The 20910-nt window shown below is 40.0% G+C and overlaps 1 protein-coding gene across 2 annotated transcripts in view; it reads left to right on the top strand.

Annotated features, from left to right (window-relative positions):
• Positions 1-20910, top strand: part of LOC126267175 (eukaryotic translation initiation factor 2-alpha kinase-like) — a 165367-nt gene that overhangs the window by 21739 nt on the left and 122718 nt on the right. For both annotated transcript variants that reach the window (XM_049972136.1, XM_049972137.1), the window contains exons 3-5: positions 829-982; positions 10064-10241; positions 17958-18135. In XM_049972136.1, coding sequence (XP_049828093.1) covers positions 829-982; positions 10064-10241; positions 17958-18135 — 510 coding nt within the window. The remainder of the gene's footprint in view (positions 1-828; positions 983-10063; positions 10242-17957; positions 18136-20910) is intronic.

Here is a 20910-nt window from a genome sequence, read left to right as displayed (position 1 = left end):
TCCAATTTACATGACCTCTTTGATAATTGACTGTCAGAAGCTAGAAGCTTGGACTAGAATCTCTCTCTGCTCAAACATGATCTTATGCATGTTCCTTATCGGTGGGCCGCACTATTTTGTTTCGCCTCATTTAGCAGTATGCTGTATACTGTTGCACTTCCTGCCTGATTCTTAAGTTTCTGCGCTCTCTCTCTCTCTCTCTCTCTCTCTCTCTCTCTCTCGCTCGCTCGCTCGCTCGCTCGCTCGCTCGCTCTCTATCTATATATCTCTCAAATGATTCCATCGTCAGTGGTAGGCTAAATCATAATCTTCCTTTCTTCTTGCTTTCTACTTCTAGAAGATTCAGAAATGGCCAAGATATCATTAGGAGAGGGAGGGGGGGCTGGGGGGGGGGATTATTTATAGACCAAGGAAAAAGTATTAATGTATTGCAAATCTTGATAATACCTTTCAAAGATGGCTTGCATTAGCCTCTAGAGTGCAAGTCATCTGTAAAATCAGCATAAAATTAAAAATAAAATAGTTCACCAGTACCTTGTTATGTGAATTTTTAAGTCTGCTGCTGTATCATTTACAGTGGCGGCATGTTCTCAAATATTTGCTTTTGCTATACATAAGGTAATGTTGTTTTGCACTGAAATAAAAATATAAGTGTTTTTTCAAGAAGTCACACATTAAACTATTGTGACTGTAATGGAAGCTTTTGCAAAATGTTGAATTGTGCTTGCAACAGGCAGGGAAAAAGTATACATGTGACCTGAATCAGTTTGTAGGTATATTTGCATTCTGTGTTGTGTGAGTAACTAACTGTGGCTTTTCTCTCTTCAGCTATCAAATAATGGTCACTGGGTGAGAATGATTCCATCATTAAGTGGTGGTCTGTATAAATTTAATGGTGAAAGTATTGAAGCAGTACCGATAACAGCTGACAACTTGCTCCAATCTTCTTCATTCATTTTTTCGGATGATCTGCTAATTGCAGGTAATGTATATTAATTTTTTAATTCAGTGGATTCTGGTTCTAGTGCTGTCAGCTTAGTCTACGGTGAAATAAAAATTCTTAATTTTATATCATTTTTGTCATTGTAAGTGATTGGTAAACTTCTCCATACTGCACTTTTTTTTTAATTTGTGGATGTCAGCTTTTGAATATTGTATTTCTGTAATAGCATTTGATTTACAAATGTATTGTGAGAAAATATTTTGTTCACCTGAACCTGTTATTATTGCATACATGAGAACATTTCACTAAAATTTTTGTGCCATTGAAGTATTTTGCCTTACCTGGAAGAAATACATGCTGTGGCATTCTTCATTATAATTGATTGTTGCAAGTATCAATAGCTAGCAATTGTTCAGAAGTTGTGAAAAAGCTCTGTTTTCCATGCCCCATATGGTATTCACTCATGCTGGTCATGGATATGAAATTGGAGCATTTATTTGCATTTATTTTTTATAATTTGTTGTTGGTTTTGAAAGGGAAACAGTGAATGGAGGAACTGCTTTCACGGAACCTTTGCCTTCCCTGATGGTGGTCTTAAATTAGTGTGCTTAACAAAAAATAACATCTTTAGTCCAGGTACTGAGCAATAGCTCCAGTGTAGCATGTGTAAGAGTTTATGAAATATGAAAGGGAATTTAAATCTGACGGCTGTGATAGTGGACGGAAATGGGGGTGATGTTGAGTGTTGGTGGGGTAGCATTGTATGCTGCAGTTAACATGATGCAATTGTACAAGTCAGGCCACTAAGTGCGAGCACTTAGCACTGTGTGTGATCATAAAGTTTCTTGTGAAAGAAGGCACCACACCTGTGGTAGTTTTGAGAAGGCTCCATCCACAGTCTGGGGAATAAATGTATTCGAACACTGTTACATGTTTGTACTGCTGAAGGAATACCTTGGAGGACTCCAGTTTGATAAGAATGGAGCAGTAGAATAGTTCATTCGCAAATGGCTGTACACAAGTCCCTCTTCTTTCTTTGAGGATGGCATCAAAATATTGCCATTCAGTGGGAAAAATGCGTAACAAAGACAGGATATGATGTAGAAAATATAGGTGGATGCTTGTAGGTTGTATTTGATTCAGTAATGATTGTTGTTGTTTTTTGTTTGTATCTTCAGTCCAAAGATTGGTTTGATGCAGGTCTCCATACTATTCTATACGGTGCGCACCCTTCAATCTCTGAGTAACTACTGCAGTCTTACATCCTTCTGAATCTGCTTACTGTGTTCATCTCTTGGTCTTCCTCTAAGATGTTTACCCTCCTCCCCTACGCCTCCCTTCAGTACAAAATTGGTGATCCCTTGATGCCTCAGAATGCATCCTGCCAATTGATTCCTTCTGCTAGTCAGGTTGTGCCAAAAATTTCTCTCCTTCCCAATTCTATCATTACCTCCTCATTAGTTATAAGATCAACTAACCTAATGTGCACCGTTCTTTCTGTAGCACCACATTTCAAAAGCTTCTATTCCCTTTTTTGTCTCAACTATTTATCGTATATATTTCACTTACGTACATGGCTATATTCCATACAAATACTTTCAGAAGTGACTTCCTGACACTTAAATCTATAGTTGGTGTTAACAAATTTCTCTTCTTCAGAAACACTTTTCTTACCATTGCCAGTCTACATTTTACATCCTCTCTACTTTGACCATAATCAGTTGTTTTGTTGCCCAAATAGCAGAACTCCTCTACTACTTTAAGTGTCTCATTTCCATATTTAATCCCCTCAGCAGCACCTGATTTAATTAGACTAAATTCCATTATCGTCATTTTGCTTTTGTTGATGTTCGTCTTATGTCCTCCTTTCAAGATGATGTCAATTCCATTCAGCTGCTCTTCCAAGTCCTTTGCTGCCTCTGACAGAATGCCATCGGCAAACCTCAAAATTTTTATTTCTTCTGCTTGGACTTTAATTTTTTCCCCTAATTTTTCTTTTGTTTCCTCTATTGCTTGCTCAATAGACAGATTGAATAACATTGAGGGTAGACCATAACCCTTTCTCACTCCCTTCTCAGTCACTGCATCTCTTTTGTGCCCTTTGTCTCTTATAACTACTATCTGGTTTCTGTACAAATTGTAAATAGCCTTTCGCTCCTTGTATTTTACCCCTGACACCTTTAGAATTTGAAAGAGAGTATTCCAGTCAACATTGTTAAAAGCTTTCTCTAAACCTAGAAGGTCTCTGTAATTTTCCTGTAGGCAGCATCCATCTTACCCCTAGTGATATACCCTTCTACATACTTACTCTAGCTGTTCCTGCTTAACCATTTTGCATATCCTGTTCATTTCATTTTTTAGTTGTTTGTATTCCCTTTCACCTGCTTTATTCACGGCATTTTTATATTTTCTCCTTTCATCAATTAAATTCAATATCTCTTCTGTTACCCAAGGATTTCTTCTAGCCCTCGTCTTTTTACCTACTTGATCCTCTGCTGCAGTCACTATTTCATCTCTCAAAGCTACCCATTCTTCTTCTACTGTATTCCTTTCACCTGTTCTTGTCAATCATTTCCTAATGCTCCCTCTGAAACACTCTGCAAGCTCTGGTTCTTTCAGTTTATCCGGGTCCCGTCTCCTTAAATTCCTGCCTTTTTTTGCAGTTTCTTTAGTTTTAATTTACAGTTCATAACCAATAAATTGTGGCCAGAGTCTACATCTGCTGCTGGAAGTGTCACACAATTTAAAATTTGGTTCCAAACACTCTGTCTTAACATTATATAATCAGTCTGAACCCTAATGGTGTCTCCAGGTCTCTTCCACGTATACAACCTTCTTCCACGATTCAGAAACCAAGTGTTAGCTATGATCAGATTATCCTACGTACAGAATTTTACGAGGCAGCTTTCACTTTCATTCGTTTTCCCCAGTGCATATTCATCTACTACTTTCTTTCTGTTCGTTTTCCTAACATCGAATTCCAGTCCCCCATGACCATTAAATTTTCATTTCCCTTAACTGTCTCAATACTTTCCTTTATCTTGTCATGCATTTCTTCAATCTCTTCCTCATATGTGGAGCTAGTTGGCATATAAACTTGTACTACTGTGGTGGGTGTGGGTTTTGTGTCTATCTTGGCTACAGTTATGCGTTCACTATGCTGTTCATAGCAGCTTATCTGTGTTCCTATTCTTTTTTATTCATTATTACGCCTACTCCTGTTGTTCCTCCTGCCACCAAATTTCACTAATTTCCACTGTATCTAACTTTAACCTATCTATTTCCCGTTTTAATTTTCTAACCTACCTGTCCGATTAAGGGATCTGACATTCTACACTCCGATCTGTAGAATGCGTTTTGCTTTTCTTGATAATGACGTCGTCCTGAGTAGTCCCTGCCTGGTGATCTGAATGGGGGACTATTTTACCTCTGAAATGTTTTACCCAAGAGGATGCCATCATTATTTAACAATACAGTACAGCTGCATACCCTCGGGAAAAATTACAGCTGTAGTTTCCCCTTGCTTTCAGCCATTTGCAGTACCAGCACAGCAAGACTGTTTTGGTTGATGTTACAAGGCCAGATTTGTTAATCATCCAGACTGTTGCCCCTGCAACTACTGAAAAGGCTGCTGCCCCTCTTCAGGAACCACATGTCTGTTTGGCCTCTCACCAGATACCCCTCTGTATCGCCTCCCCACCAACAGCAGGGTCTAAGTTCAAGGGGGAAGGGGGGGGGTATACAAAAAACAAATTCAGTTCATATTTGAGCTCCCGTCATAATACAGTTTTGTTGCAGCCTAGTATTCATAAACCCCTTTTTTCTCTGAACTGTTATTCGCAGAAACTTTGGAATCTATTCAAAATTCAGTTATACGTTGTTAAAAATTAAATTTTGAATTTTGAGGAAGAATTTTACCCATTGGAATAGCATGGGTCCATCCCAATAGAAAGAAACTGAACTATCTTCCACTTCGTTAACAACATCCTCAGCAGAGAAGACGACCTTTGGAACAGTGGAGATGGCAGATAAGGTAACCTGTTCTGCCTGGGGATAATTAGAAGAGATTACTACTGCCTTGTGGAGAAGAGGGATCTTCTGTGTTAGGCCTAGCAAGCCAGCAGCTGAGCAAATATATACTGCTTTGAAACCTAAACTAAGCCTTGGCTTGAGGAATGAACACAAAACATGACAGTAGTTCTAATGCTCGAAGTAATGAAGGGCAAATGACTGATGCTCATCGAAGATACTGGAAGACTCAAAACTTTCCCAGAAAGGAATGACTGGAAATTGGTACACTCAATATTCTCACTCTCACCAACAAATATAAAGAACTAGTAGATCTTATGGACAGGCATAAGCTTAGAATATTAGGGTTGGGTGAGACAAAGTGGAAAAACTGTGGGAAGAAATCACTGAGAAATGAGAAAAGGGTATGTACTATACTGGAGTGGTAACAATTGTGAGTTCAAAAATGGATTTGGCCTTTCCCTCCATAAAGATGTAGACATTCAGATAGATGTCAGATATATGAGCTACAGAATCATCCAGATGAGACTAAGGGCTGGTAATACATAGCATACTGTTTTGCAAATACATCCACCACAGACAGGATGTACCACAGAGGCGAAAGAGCATTTCCTTAATGAACTTGAAGAACAAATAACAGAGGAGAACTACATCATTATGGACAATCGGAATGCTCATGTTGGTAAAGAAAGAAAACACCATCAGTCCTCATGGTTATGGGAACAGAAATTGAGAAGGAGAGAACCTAATTGATTCCTGTTTGTGAAACAACTTAATCATACAGAGCGCGTGGTATCATAAGAGGGAAAGTCACAAAATAACGAGATACTGCTGGGATGGCAAGCTCAAGACTAAGACTTCATCATCACTGATAGAAAAACTGTTCAGTATGTTACAGATGTTAGTCATACCCAACGAACACCTGGATAGCAAACACTGGCTATTATTTGCAGACCTAAAAGATGATCAAGTGTCAAAATTGGAACAAAAGAGAATGCCAAAGATAAAGACTTAGCTGTTGAAGGACATGGAAAAGAAAGGAACTATGAAGCATGAATAACAGCCAAATTACCCAAAACTGAGAAAGGAGTAGAAGAAGAAGCATGGTCTTTAAAAAAAGAAAACCTTGTTAAAGAAGCCACATACATACATGGATAAACGAGTGCTACACCAAAAGAGAAGGAAACACCTTGGTAGAATTCTTGGAATGAAGACAGCATTAGAAGATAGGAACATACTGAAAAGAAAATTAGACCATGAAAAACAGAAAACAGCTGATAGATGAAATGGATTAGCAACTGCACGTCTAAAACAGGAATACAGCAGAAAGAAACTAGCTGCAAAAAGACTGATCCAGGAAGAAAAGGAAAAGTGCTGGAAGGATTTTACTACAAGGATAGTGGAAGAGTGTGAGGGAAGTAGGAAATTATATACAAAGTTCTAAAGACTAAACTAAATGATTATGTAAGTATCCGTGCACTGGAAATGATAACAGTAACTTAATATGAACCGAAGAAGGCATCAGGGATGAAATGAGAAAGTACTTCAATTTGCTGCTAAATAGAGATGAGGACAATGCACCCGCCAATGAATGAAGAGTAATTAATTGAAGTCCAATCCAGTGAACACCCATTAACACAATGTGAGGTAGAAACAGCATTAAAGAGCATGCAGAATGGAAAGTCGAGAGGCTTTGATGGTCTCAGCTCAGACATGATAAAGGCATCTGGAATATTAGGCTTAAATTGGGTATATAGAGTGTTATCAGTGATTTGGGAAGAAAACAAAATCCCAGAAGATTGGAGTAAAGGAGTCATCATCCGTCTGTTCAGGAAGAGCAATTGACTAAAAATGGAAATTACAGAGGCATCATGCTACTGTCACACGCCGTGAAGCTGTCATAAAAGATCACACAAATGAGACTTAGACAGGTATCTACATCCACATCCATACTCCGCAAGCCACCTGACGGTGTATGGCAGAGGGTACAGTCAGTACCTCTATCGGTTCTCCCTTCTATTCCAGTCTTGAATTATTCGTGGAAAGAAGGATTGTCAGTATGCCTCTGTGTGGGCTCTAATCTCTCTTGCCTTTCTTGAGGAAGAACAACATGGATTCATGAAAGATCAAGGTACTATGGATCTTATTTTTTTAGTAAGAATGCTGTCAGAAAAGTACTGGGAATATAGAAGAAATCTTGTGATTGTATTTGTAGACATTGAAAAAGCATGTGGCAGTGCTCCTCGAAACAAAGTATGGGAATGACATCTTGAGTTGTCGGGTGTTCTGCCGGATATCAGCGTCATACTTGCACGATATTTCGGTCACGTAGCTACTTACCTTCATCAGGTGTGACCTGAGACTGGTCTGGTCTCAGGTCGCACCTGATGAAGGTAACGAGCTACGTGACCGAAATATCGTGCAAGTACGACACTGATATCCGGCAGAACACCAGACAACCCAAGATCTCATTAGATCGCCGGGAAAGCCTGAAGAGTTACAAGGTATGGGAATGTTTGGAAGACCTAAAGGTGTCAAAGTAACTAACTGATAAAGTCAAGGTGCTGTACCAAAAGTGTTATAGCTGTGTCCAGATAGGCAATGTTTGTAATAGAATTGGGCAAGATCATAAAACCTATCAAGAAAATAGACATCAAACGAAATGCCCTGGGTTTTGCTGATAATTTGATAGTATTGGAAGAGACAGAAGCTGAAGATCACCATCAACACGCAAGGAACAACCTAAAATATATTTCTAGAAGGAGCCAAAGTAGAATGTTTTTCCTATTTCAGGTACCTAGGAAGTGTGATCTCAAAAGACAACACCATTAAGCAGGAAATACTGAGCAAGACACAGAGACCATTTAATTTTTACAGTCAAATCAGAAATCTTCTCTGGGATGATAAAAAAGCAAAAATGACCATGTACCACACCTATTTCATACCATTCCTTACATATGGTTTAGAAACATGTAACCTACTAAACAAAGGCTTCTGCAGAATTCAGGCAACAGAAATGAGATTCATTAGAACTATGAATCAAACAACTAGAAAGGACAAAATCAGGAATGAGGTGAGGAGAAAAGTAGCTGGTATTGAGGTTCCTGTTACCAGTGTCATAAAGAAATCTGGGCTTCAGTGGTATGGGCACATAATGAGAATTTGCAAATAGAAGACCACAGGGAAGACCAAGAAAATGCTGGATAGAAACTGTAAGATCAGATGCCAAGGAGAAAGGACACAAATGGGAAGTTGTCCTGGGACAGAAGATGTGTGAAGACAGAAGGACATGACAAGCGCGTGTACACCACACCACCTAAACGCATTGTAAATATAATTTCAGTTTTTCTGGGTAGTCCAATGTAGAGCTTATCATGCCCTGCTCATCTACCCCCACAAGGAATAGTAAAATTCCCCTAATTTTTGTCTCATCTTTTATATATATATGAATATAATAGAGGGAAACATTCTACGTGGGGAAAATATATCTATAAACAAACATTCTGTAACTTACCAAACGAAAGTGTTTGTACGTTGATAGAAACAGTAACAAACACAAACACACACACACAAATTTCAAGCTTTAGCAACCCACGGCTGCTTCATCGGGAAAGAGGGAAAGAGAGGGAAAGATGAAAGGATGTGGGTTTTAAGGGAGAGGGTAAGGAGTCATTACAATCCTGTGAGCGGAAAGACTTACCTTGGGGGGAAAAAGGGACAGGTATACACTTACTTTTATATAAATAAAATTAGAAAACAATTGAGAAGGCACTAAGTAGAGATTTATATAGCTCTCTATCAGTGTTTGCTGAGATTGTTTGATGTTATGTTAAATGATGTTACTGAAACTTCACAGTATTTTGATGGAATAAGTTCGTTAATATGTTGACTTCCTTGTGGCCACTGGTGGCGGCAGCAGCAGAATTGCATGCCTGACACATTGTGGCTGCTGGTGGTCGCAATAGAGCCTCAAGTCTAACAGTCTGTACCTGCCTGGCCTAGTAGTTAAACATATATCACTAGGCGTGCAGTGAACATGTTAAGCGATGGTGTTGACTGTTATGTGGAAGAACATACCTAACAAGTATTATTAAGTAGGATAGTTGTGAGTAACATTTGATTCACTTCCAGTCATCTCAAGCTCACATGTCATTCCACATTAACATTAACAAAGATGTAACAAGTCCCATAAATCTGATTGATAAAAGGAAAATTTGTTAAACCTAGTCTGCCTTAAATAATAGGATGGTTGGAATGTCAAAATAGCAAGTTCAACTTATTAATCAACTGCTTAAAAGCATCTTTACAGCAGCTCTTGTTGTTGAATTATTTATATTTTACATATTTTGTAAAGAAATGAAGTTATTTCCAGTCTAGTTGTAAATCTTTATTAATAATGCTGCATTGTAAATTTTTTCTTCACAAATGCGTTCTTTCAACTATTATGTGTGCTGTTTAACTATAATCTCTCTTACCTTTTATGAATGTAACAAAAGAAACTTTCACTCATCAGATTGAACTAGTTTTACTTGGGATAGACACATCTTCTGGGCTAAAGTCTAAATCAGGGCCAGTACCAGCCATGGCGGTACTTCTCTAATGCTCATGGGTCGGCAGCTTGTTGCTTTCGCACTCTTCTCCCCTGTTGTCACAAATATTTGTCTGTCTTTTCCAATTATATCACAAACTTCAAGGTTGTGGCTAGGTTGAGACCTAATAGCACAGCATAAATCGCTGTGAGTGAAACAAGCAGCAATTAGATTTGTTACCTTGGTTGTCATGTGACTCTCTTCTCCAAATGTGTGTATATTTCAGAGGCTGTGGTGTACTGATGTGACAGTGTTATAATATTCCTTCTTTTGCTTCTGAACACATCGTCTGCCCACTCCTGTCATTAGTGATGTTGCACTGGCAGCTTTCACATCCCCTTTTGTTCCAGTTGTACCTCAGGGCGAGTGCTGACAGTATTTTTGCGTGAAACATGTAAATACACCACTGATCCTAACGTATACTTTTACCCATTTTCCTCCATTTGCCATCTTTGCATATACAGTAGAATATGTCTTGATGTTCATCCTTCTTTGTTTCTAGGTGGAAAGGAAAGCAGAACATACGGTGTTGAAGTGAAAACCGGGAAGCTGTTGTATGAGTGTTCAATGAAAGGATGCACAAATTATACTAAAGAGAACTCTTACAGCCAAGATGTTATTGTTGTACAACGTCAGACACAGACGGTCAGGGCTGTGGAAGCTCGATCGGGTGAGGAGCGGTGTGTAAATTATTTATTCTGCATAAAGGCTCGTTTAGAAGTAAAAACATTGCTTTTGTGACATACCTGTTACTCTGCAGTTTTTAACTAAGCCTTTGTTTGTTCTTAGGGTGATTACCATTACAATTAACACAATGGTTATCATAAACCATTGAAATATCTCAGAAATGACAGTAATTTGGAACTGTAAAGCAATTGACAAAGAAGTTGAGCATGTTGTTGCTACTTTAGTACTACACAAAGCTACCACATACAAACCGCTATACTGTAAATTACTTGCAACATCTGTATTGTGCAGTAAACTGTGTGGTGTGGGATACTGTGCTGTCATTGATGTGAGAGTTGATGGAAGATAACTGCCTTAAGTGAGTGCTATCAAGATACCATTAAACCGGACAAACCACAGTGGAGTGTGTTTGCTAATTTGGAGCAGACTAAGCTCAGAGAGGTGGTGCACACTTTGGAAAGTAATCAGCCTCATTTTTGTAAAATTTCTCATGTGTGCTTAGGACTGCACTTCAGTTAATACAGATAGTAATTATTGTATAGCATTACTAGTGAAAACTCTTATCTGGAGACTACAGTTGTTGTTTGTGTGTAAACACTGTAGCTTAATTTAAGAAAGTTAGGCTGTAATAGTTTCCCGTTATTTGATAATAGCCCCAAGTATTGTTGTTGCCAGGTGACTGAGCAGTATTTGACACAGTTGGCATGCGTTCTCTAGTGCAATATTTTGAAAAAAAAAAATTGCTTATTTATCATAGATATAATGGTTGTAAAATAGGCAGAAGTTCAGTGCCTTAAACCACAGCCTGGAACTGAAAAATTGGACAAAATAAAATTATGATAACAGGATTGTAGCAATTCATGTTTGAGGGATGAAGATTTTACCACATATAGTGACTGATGCTTCCTGTTATTAAACCAATGGTATAAGATTGGAGTGCTACACCAACTTTTACCACCCACTACTTCTCACGGGAAGGAGCATCTGCAGAGGTGTCAGTATATGAACAGCACAGTAAATTAAAGTAAGACTGTAATCTTCTGAAATGAGACTTGGGTTAGTCTCTAAACAGACAGGTACTCCACTCTACACTTTTTCCGTAACCTTATTTCTTTTGCAGGATTTGGGATCTTGAATCATACATGAAATGTTCTTTGTTAGCAATATTTTCATGAAACACATTGTGCCTCTTTTATCTGTAGTGGTTGGACACATGCACGTCGTCTCTTCATGTAAAACTGTGTCCAGCTATATAATTCTCTTGGGCATTTATTATTTATGACAATTTCATCATGGAAGAGGGAAATGTTTGCTCGCGACAGAGTTTCATGTGGACATGAATAATAAACTTCACACAATTCAGTGTGTGGAATAGCAGCATTGATCTCAAGACTGAAATGCACAGAGGAGCCTTCTTCTTGGACTTGCTCAAGCAGACTGGCTTGTATTCAAGGTACAGCCACAACAGCCAACTAATAGCAAGCAGGAGATGGTTTGGAGGGGAAAGTCGATTAGAAGTATGATCATAAAGCTGTTTCCCCACCCCATTTGATTGCGAGTGCTCATTTCCAAGCAGTGAGTGAGTAAGAGTGCTCATATTTACCATTATGATTTCTGAAGAGGAGTGCCATAGTTAAATACACTCCTGGAAATGGAAAAAAGAACACATTGACACCGGTGTGTCAGACCCACCATACTTGCTCCGGACACTGCGAGAGGGCTGTACAAGCAATGATCACACGCACGGCACAGCGGACACACCAGGAACCGCGGTGTTGGCCGTCGAATGGCGCTAGCTGTGCAGCATTTGTGCACCGCCGCCGTCAGTGTCAGCCAGTTTGCCGTGGCATACGGAGCTCCATTGCAGTCTTTAACACTGGTAGCATGCCGCGACAGCGTGGACGTGAACCGTATGTGCAGTTGACGGACTTTGAGCGAGGGCATATAGTGGGCATGCGGGAGGCCGGGTGGACGTACCGCCAAATTGCTCAACACGTGGGGCGTGAGGTCTCCACAGTACATTGATGTTGTCGCCAGTGGTCGGCGGAAGGTGCACGTGCCTGTCGACCTGGGACCGGACCGCAGCGACGCATGGATGCACGCCAAGACCGTAGGATCCTACGCAGTGCTGTAGGGGACCGCACCGCCACTTCCCAGCAAATTAGGGACACTGTTGCTCCTGGGGTATCGGCGAGGACCATTCGCAACCGTCTCCATGAAGCTGGGCTATGGTCCCGCACACCGTTAGGCCGTCTTCCGCTCACGCCCCAACATCGTGGAGCCCGCCTCCAGTGGTGTCGCGACAGGCGTGAATGGAGGGACGAATGGAGACGTGTCGTCTTCAGCGATGAGAGTCGCTTCTGCCTTGGTGCCAATGATGGTCGTATGCGTGTTTGGCGCCTTGCAGGTGAGCGCCACAATCAGGACTGCATATGACCGAGGCACACAGGGCCAACACCCGGCATCGTGGTGTGGGGAGCGATCTCCTACACTGGCCGTACACCTCTGGTGATCGTCGAGGGGACACTGAATAGTGCACGGTACATCCAAACCGTCATCGAACCCATCGTTCTACGATTCCTAGACCGGCAAGGGAACTTGCTGTTCCAACAGGACAATGCACATCCGCATGTATCCCGTGCCACCCAACATGCTCTAGAAGGTGTAAGTCAACGACCCTGGCCAGCAAGATCTCCGGATCTGTCCCCCATTGAGTATGTTTGGGACTGGATGAAGCGTCGTCTCACGCGGTCTGCACGTCCAGTACGAACGCTGGTCCAACTGAGGCGCCAGGTGGAAATGACATGGCAAGCCGTTCCACAGGACTACATCCAGCATCTCTACGATCGTCTCCATGGGAGAATAGCAGCCTGCATTGCTGCGAAAGGTGGATATACACTGTACTAGTGCCGACATTGTGCATGCTCTGTTGCGTGTCTCTATGTGCCTGTGGTTCTGTCAGTGTGATCATGTGATGTATCTGACCCCAGGAATATGTCAATAAAGTTTCCCCTTCCTGGGACAATGAATTCACGGTGTTCTTATTTCAATTTCCAGGAGTGTATTTTCATTCCAGGTACGAATTGCCAAAAAAATTTGTTTTTATATGTTACATTATTCATTTCAGTTGATAATGACCATTCTCAGACATACAAAATATAGACATCTTGTCATGCAAAATACACCAGAGTTAAAATACACGGCATCTAAAATCAATTTAACCATAAATGAAACAGTGAAATTACTTAGTACATGCAGTTTGCTAATCACATTGAGTTGATGTGTGTGAAAATGGTACAATCACAGTAATGAGCTAAACAAGTTTCATTCTATACATATAAGATTTAAATACCACATGCACAGTTGTGATAGTGCAGCAGTGACTGACCTGCTGCCACATAGAAGTGTGATAAGTTCCTTCACAGATTCAGCATGTTTATTACAACTGTGCATCGGGCTCTTAAATTTTATATGTTGTGTTGTTGTTGTCATCAGTCCTGAGACTGGTTTGATGCAGCTCTCCATGCTACTCTATCCTGTGCAAGCTGCTTCATCTCCCAGTACCTACTGCAACCTACATCCTTCTGAATCTGCTTAGTGTACTCATCTCTTGGTCTCCCTCTACGATTTTTGCCCTCCACGCTGCCCTCCAATGCTAAATTTGTGATCCCTTGATGCCTCAAAACATGTCCTACCAACCGATCCCTTCTTCTAGTCAAGTTGTGCCACAAACTTCTCTTCTCCCCAATCCTATTCAATACCTCCTCATTAGTTACGTGATCTATCCACCTTATCTTCAGTATTCTTCTGTAGCACCACATTTCGAAAGCTTCTATTCTCTTCTTGTCCAAACTAGTTATCGTCCATGTTTCACTTCCATACATGGCTACACTCCAAACAAATACTTTCAGAAACGACTTCCTGATACATAAATCTATATTCGATGTTAACAAATTTCTCTTCTTCAGAAACGCTTTCCTTGCCATTGCCAGTCTACATTTTATATCCTCTCTACTTCGACCATCATCAGTTATTTTTCTTCCTAAATAGCAAAACTCCTTTACTACTTTAAGTGTCTCATTTCCTAATCTAATTCCCTCAGCATCACCCGATTTAATTTGACTACATTCCATTATCCTCGTTTTGCTTTTGTTAATGTTCATCTTATATCCTCCTTTCAAGACACTGTCCATTCCGTTCAACTGCTCTTCCAAGTCCTTTGCCGTCTCTGACAGAATTACAATGTCATCGGCGAACCTCAAAGTTTTTACTTCGTCTCCATGGACTTTAATACCTACTCCAAATTTTTCTTTTGTTTCCTTTACTGCTTGCTCAATATACAGATTGAATAACATCGGGGAGAGGCTACAACCCTGTCTCACTCCTTTCCCCACCACTGCTTCCCTTTCATGCCCCTCGACTTTTATGACTGCCACCTGGTTTCTGTACAAATTGTAAATAGCCTTTCACTCCCTGTATTTTACCCCTGCCACCTTTAGAATTTGAAAGAGAGTATTCCAGTCAACATTGTCAAAAGCTTTCTCTAAGTCTACAAATGCTAGAAACGTAGGTTTGCCTTTTCTTAATCTTTCTTCTAAGATAAGTCGTAAGGTCAGTATTGCCTCACGTGTTCCAACATTTCGACGGAATCCAAACTGATCCTCCCCGAGGTCTGCATCTACCAGTTTTTCCATTCGTCTGTAAAGAATTCGCGTTAGTATTTTGCAGCCGTGGCTTATTAAACTGACAGTTCGGTAATTTTCACATCTGTCAGCACCTGCTTTCTTTGGGATTGGAATTATTATATTCTTCTTGAAGTCTGAGGGTATTTCGCCTGTCTCATACATCTTGCTCACCAGCTGGTAGAGTTTTGTCATGACTGGCTCTCCCAAGGCCGTCAGTAGTTCTAATGGAATGTTGTCTACTCCGGGGGCCTTGTTTCGACTCAGGTCTTTCAGTGCTCTGTCAAACTCTTCACGCAGTATCGTATCTCCCATTTCGTCTTCATCTACATCCTCTTCTATTTCCATAATATTGTCCTCAAGTACATCGCCCTTGTATAAACCTTCTATATACTCCTTCCACCTTTCTGCCTTCCCTTCTTTGCTTAGAACTGGGCTGCCATCTGAGCTCTTGATATTCATACACATGGTTCTCTTCTCTCCAAAGGTCTCTTTAATTTTCCTGTAGGCAGTATCTATCTTACCCCTAGTGAGATAGGCTTCTACATCCTTACATTTGTCCTCTAGCCATCCCTGTTTAGCCACTTTGCACTTCCTGTCGATCGCATTTTTGAGACGTTTGTATTCCTTGTTGCCTGCTTCATTTACTGCATTTTTATATTTTCTCCTTTCATCAATTAAATTCAATATTTCTTCTGTTACCCAAGGATTTCTAGCAGCCCTCGTCTTTGTACCTACTTTATCCTCTGCTGCCTTCACTACTACATCCCTCAGAGCTACCCATTCTTCTTCTACTGTACTTCTTTCCCCTATTCCAGTCAATTGTTCCCTTATGCTCTCTCTGAAACTCTGTACAACCTCTGGTTCTTTCAGTTTACCCAGGTCCCATCTCCTTAATTTCCCACATTTTTGCAGTTTCTTCAGTTTTAATCTACAGGTCATAACCAATAGATTGTGGTCAGAGTCCACATCTGCCCCTGGAAATGTCTTACAACTTAAAACCTGGTTCCTAAATCTCTGTCTTACCATTATATAATCTATCTGATACCTTTTAGTATCTCCAGGGTTCTTCCACGTATACAACCTTCTTTCATGATTCTTAAACCAAGTGTTAGCTATGATTAAGTTGTGCTCCGTGCAAAATTCTACTAGGCGGCTTCCTCTTTCATTTCTTAGCCCCAATCCATTTTCACCTACTATGTTTCCTTCTCTCCCTTTTCCTACACTCGAATTCCAGTCACCCATTACTATTAAATTTTCGTCTCCCTTCACTATCTGAATAATTTCTTTTATTTCATCGTACATTTCTTCAATTTCTTCATCATCTGCAGAGCTAGTTGGCATATAAACTTGTACTACTGTAGTAGGTGTGGGCTTCGTATCTATCTTGGCCACAATAATGCGTTCACTATGCTGTTTGTAGTAGCTTACCCGCATTCCTATTTTCCTATTCATTATTAAACCTACTCCTGCATTACCCCTATTTGATTTTGTGTTTATAACCCTGTAGTCACCTGACCAGAAGTCTTGTTCCTCCTGCCACCGAACTTCACTAATTCCCACTATATCTAACTTTAACCTATCCATTTCCCTTTTTAAATTTTCTAACCTACCTGCCCGATTAAGGGATCTGACATTCCACGCTCCGATCCGTAGAACGCCAGTTTTCTTTCTCCTGATAACGACATCCTCCTGAGTAGTCCCCGCCCGGAGATCCGAATGGGGGACTATTTTACCTCCGGAATATTTTACCCAAGAGGATGCCATCATCATTTAATCATACAGTAAAGCTGCATGTCCTCGGGAAAAATTACGGCTGTAGTTTCCCCTTGCTTTCAGCCGTTCGCAGTACCAGCACAGCAAGGCCGTTTTGGTTAATGTTGCAAGGCCAGATCAGTCAATCATCCAGACTGTTGCCCCTGCAACTACTGAAAAGGCTGCTGCCCCTCTTCAGGAACCACACGTTTGTCTGGCCTCTCAACAGATACCCCTCCGTTGTGGTTGCACCTACGGTACAGCCATCTGTATCGCTGAGGCACGCAAGCCTCCCCACCAACGGCAAGGTCCATGGTTCATGGGGGGAGGAAATTTTATATGTGTACGATGAATCTTGTCGGGCTTGTTATTGTGACTGTACCATTTTTCCACATGCTGACTGAATATGATTAGCAAACTGTGTGCATTCAGGTATGCGACTGTTTAGTTTATTCTTAAATTGATTTCTGTTACCTTGTTTTGTAATTTTGGTATGTTTGGTGAATCATGAAATGCAATTTGTGGCTGGTTGCATCATTCACCGACTGTCATTAATGGCTGCGGAGCTCACAAGATCCAGCATGGATAAAATAACATTTTGGTATATTTTCTACAACAAGATGTGTCTACATTTTGTGGGTCTAAAGATGGTCATTGTTGACAGAAATTAATAATGTGGCCAAATAAAAATTTTGTGATCTACAACAGATATAAAAATATATAAATATCTTCCTGGATCATTGGGAAAATTTTGCTGCAACTGTGACACTATTTGAGAATGCCATAGAATAAGCTCTCAGGAGGAGTGTTTCTGGGTGCAGTTCATTCCAAGAGAAGTGCTTCATTATGGGATATTTTAGAAGAAGAAATGCTGTACTGATTTTAATTGTATGTCATCTGATTGATATAGCCATTTTAAAACAAGTTCTATGTTCCCTCATGAATTCATTGTCTGGAATTGTATTTTAACTTTTGGGTTGTCGAGGTACCATCTATCCATTGCTTTTGCTAAATTTATCACATTCAGCACATTATCTTTCTTGTTATTGTGATCTATACATAGTGTTAAGGAAGCCTTTATTTTTTGTTATTACTGTACATTTAGATTGTGTTCTCTATTTATGTATTTATTTAAGAATTTCAGTAGGAGACTGTCTGTTGTAGTCTCTTTTTTGTTTAAACCATTTAAGCTGTGTATTGACAATGTGGCCTGAAAATTCATCAGAAATGTAATAGGATAGCTTCTAACAATAGCTCAAACTTTTGTTTCAGTTGGAATTTTAGTGTTGGTCAGCATGATATAAAATACATGAGAGAAAATGGTGGCGATTGTGGAGGTGCTGCTAGTGTAGACGTCACACTGCCTTTTGAACTAAAGATCATTGTACCAAGTGGTTTCATATGTGCTGTGAGCAAAGAAAAACCAGAGAAAATTATTTGGAAACATAAGGTAACTGCTTACAGTTACATGACCTTATTGCAGTTAAGAAACTAAAACCTTGACTTGCATCTTACAAACAAGAGAGGTGTTTTTGTATTTCACTTGTTTGTTTCTTAATTAGCTTTTCTTATTAAGTTTGTATGGACATATTGCTGTACATATCTCTGTTTACACCTGCAGTTAATATTGTGACAGTTTGCTGGGGTGAATCATCTGTGGTCTTGCTGTGGTGAATAGTAAGCTTCTGGAAACTTTTTTATTGTTACGTTAGTTTTTTCTTTCTTTTGTGTTTTAACCCTTTGCACTCCGTAAGGCAGACACAGGGCGGCTCCGCACGCTGTTATATAAATCGACGCCGCCTGGGCGGCAGTGCTCAGTACTCCGCAGAGATTTGCGCGGGTCTCTTTGTGGAAACAATGTGGCCGCTGGCCAACAATTGGGGTATACATTAAAACAAAATGTGTGCTTTCATTCATATATTTACGTAAGCTTTTACAGTACAAAACTTTCCATTGTGTGGTATTTTATGAAACACTCTTCAGGGTGGAGAGCTGGGTTTCATGAGCATGTTTTGCAGTAATACACAGTTTCACGCCTGCCACCTTTCTTTTTTCTGTCTGAGCACACTGCACAATGCTTACGCTTGTTCCCAGGAAGCTTGTTGATAATGTGCTACTTTCCATTCAAGCGTTGCTCGTCATGAGAAGTTGAACAACGTCCTCGTTTCTGTCCTTGAGTTCTTTCTTCGGCAACTAATCCTCTTATAACACTTTTACGGAATGCTTTGTCAAGTTGTTTGTCTCACAGTGGTTCTTGTTTAGTAAATATCTGTTTACAAGTCCTACCTCCAACAGCCAGAAGTATAGTTTTCACCACCTCTTGAGACTTTTCATTAGAAAACCGTAACTGGAAATAAAATGGTCAGATCAATCAACTCCACCCATTTTTGAAGTATAATCAATAATCACATTTGGTTTCTTTATTTCTTCCCTTTCATTTCTGTTTCTCCTTTCTATAAGTGACATTGAGTTATTGGCTTTTGTAGAAAGCATGAGAACTGTTCGTTTATCTTGCCATGCCAGAACCATCATTTTGTTGTTGCGGAGGCATTTTATTTGGTGCTTCCTTAGACACAGAGCTCTTTTCCTGATTGCAGCTGGAAGGTTTTTGCGATTGAATCGTTCCTGTGAGATGCATGTTCTGTTTCAACAGCTCATCAGCGAATGCAACACTTGTATAAAAACTGCCAGTGTACAAATGATACCCTGATTGCCTGGTAGCATTTCTGGTATTAGCTAGCAGCTGAAGAACTATTCTCTCAGAAAAATTCGAGTGTAGACAAATCAATTACTGAGTTGTTACAGAGCCAAAATAGGGTATCAAACTGCAGATATAACCATTTGATGAATCTGAAATTACATAAACTCTGAGTCCCCATTTTGTTGGTTTTTGAGGATTGTACATTTTGAACAATACACTACCATTGAACGATACTGTAGATTCATCAGCAGCTAAATACTGATATGGTCGATAAATTTTGAGAAATTGCCAGACTAGTAATTCAGTACACATGTCACTTTACTCAGACGTGACTGAACCTGACTGTTGACATGTGTAGCACTCGTCGGGTTAGAAACATGAAGTGCCCAGAAAATTTGCATAAATCGTCTGCGACTAAAACAGTCTGGAAAGAAGTTGGATAATTGTAACCATTCTCTTAAATAAAAAAAAAAAATCCTGTAAGTTCTTACACTTTTGTAATGCCATATTCAGTAGCACACCATGGAAGCGTTTCATTTCTTCCATGGTAACATTTCTCCAGTCCCACCATGCAGAATGTTGTGGAAGTGGTGTCACTTTATGTATTTTTGATGTAGCATACCTATTCGTTTCATCTGCTACTTGTTGAAATAGGTTATCTGTAAAAATTAATTGAAAGAATCCGACGGGCGATGATGGAACAAAACTACTTTTTGTTATACAACCACACTTTCATTTGTTGAAAGGAAAATCTGTGAAGTCAGTGTCAGTGTCACTCCACATTCGCCATGAATCCTCTGCTGAATCACTAGAAACATGCACATTGTCACTGTTTTCTTTGTCGTCATCACTCGAATTGTTTTGAAATGAATTACTATCGTAATCAAAATCATTTTCACTCTCGTTTTCACTTAGAGATTGCCCTAAAAGATCTAAACTTTCTTCCTCAGAAAGGACTGTACATGAAGAACTTGCCATTTAGAGCACGTGGACTTGAACGTAATAATTACAATCTTTGGCTTAACACAGCTGCTACTGTTAGACACAGAGTTAACACTAGTTCTCCTAGATGGCGGCACACTGCAGCAATAATGCCTATTAGACTCAAAATACGTCTGAGAGCTTCGAAAAGTCATGTCGAATGATGCTCGACATCGGAGTGGAAAACAAATTTCGCAATGTCGAGTGGCACTCGACATTGGAGTGGAAAGGGTTAATCCAACATTCCAGGTGTCAGATATCTGCTTGCTACAGACTTTGTTGTGTTCTTGTGTTTTTCTGTTTGCTGTTGATTGCTGGTGGCTGCTGAAATGCAAACTGTTTGGGAAGAGTTGGTTTCAGTGTTTGTTGCTCTTCAGAATTAGAAGTGTTGAATTAATCCTGCAATTTTATTCCGTACTTGCATTGTAACTGCATTGTGATCCATATATGGATGAAAAAATTTGTGTTTTGTTTTCTGACAACTTTGCAGAAATAGGGCTGAATGTTCTCCAGTCAACATTCATAGTCATGAAGGATCTAATG

Source organism: Schistocerca gregaria, chromosome 4 (assembly GCF_023897955.1).
Source record: "Schistocerca gregaria isolate iqSchGreg1 chromosome 4, iqSchGreg1.2, whole genome shotgun sequence".
Taxonomy (NCBI): Eukaryota; Metazoa; Arthropoda; class Insecta; order Orthoptera; family Acrididae; genus Schistocerca; species Schistocerca gregaria.
Note: the sequence above shows the minus strand (reverse complement) of the source record. Positions and strands in the feature narration are given on the sequence as shown.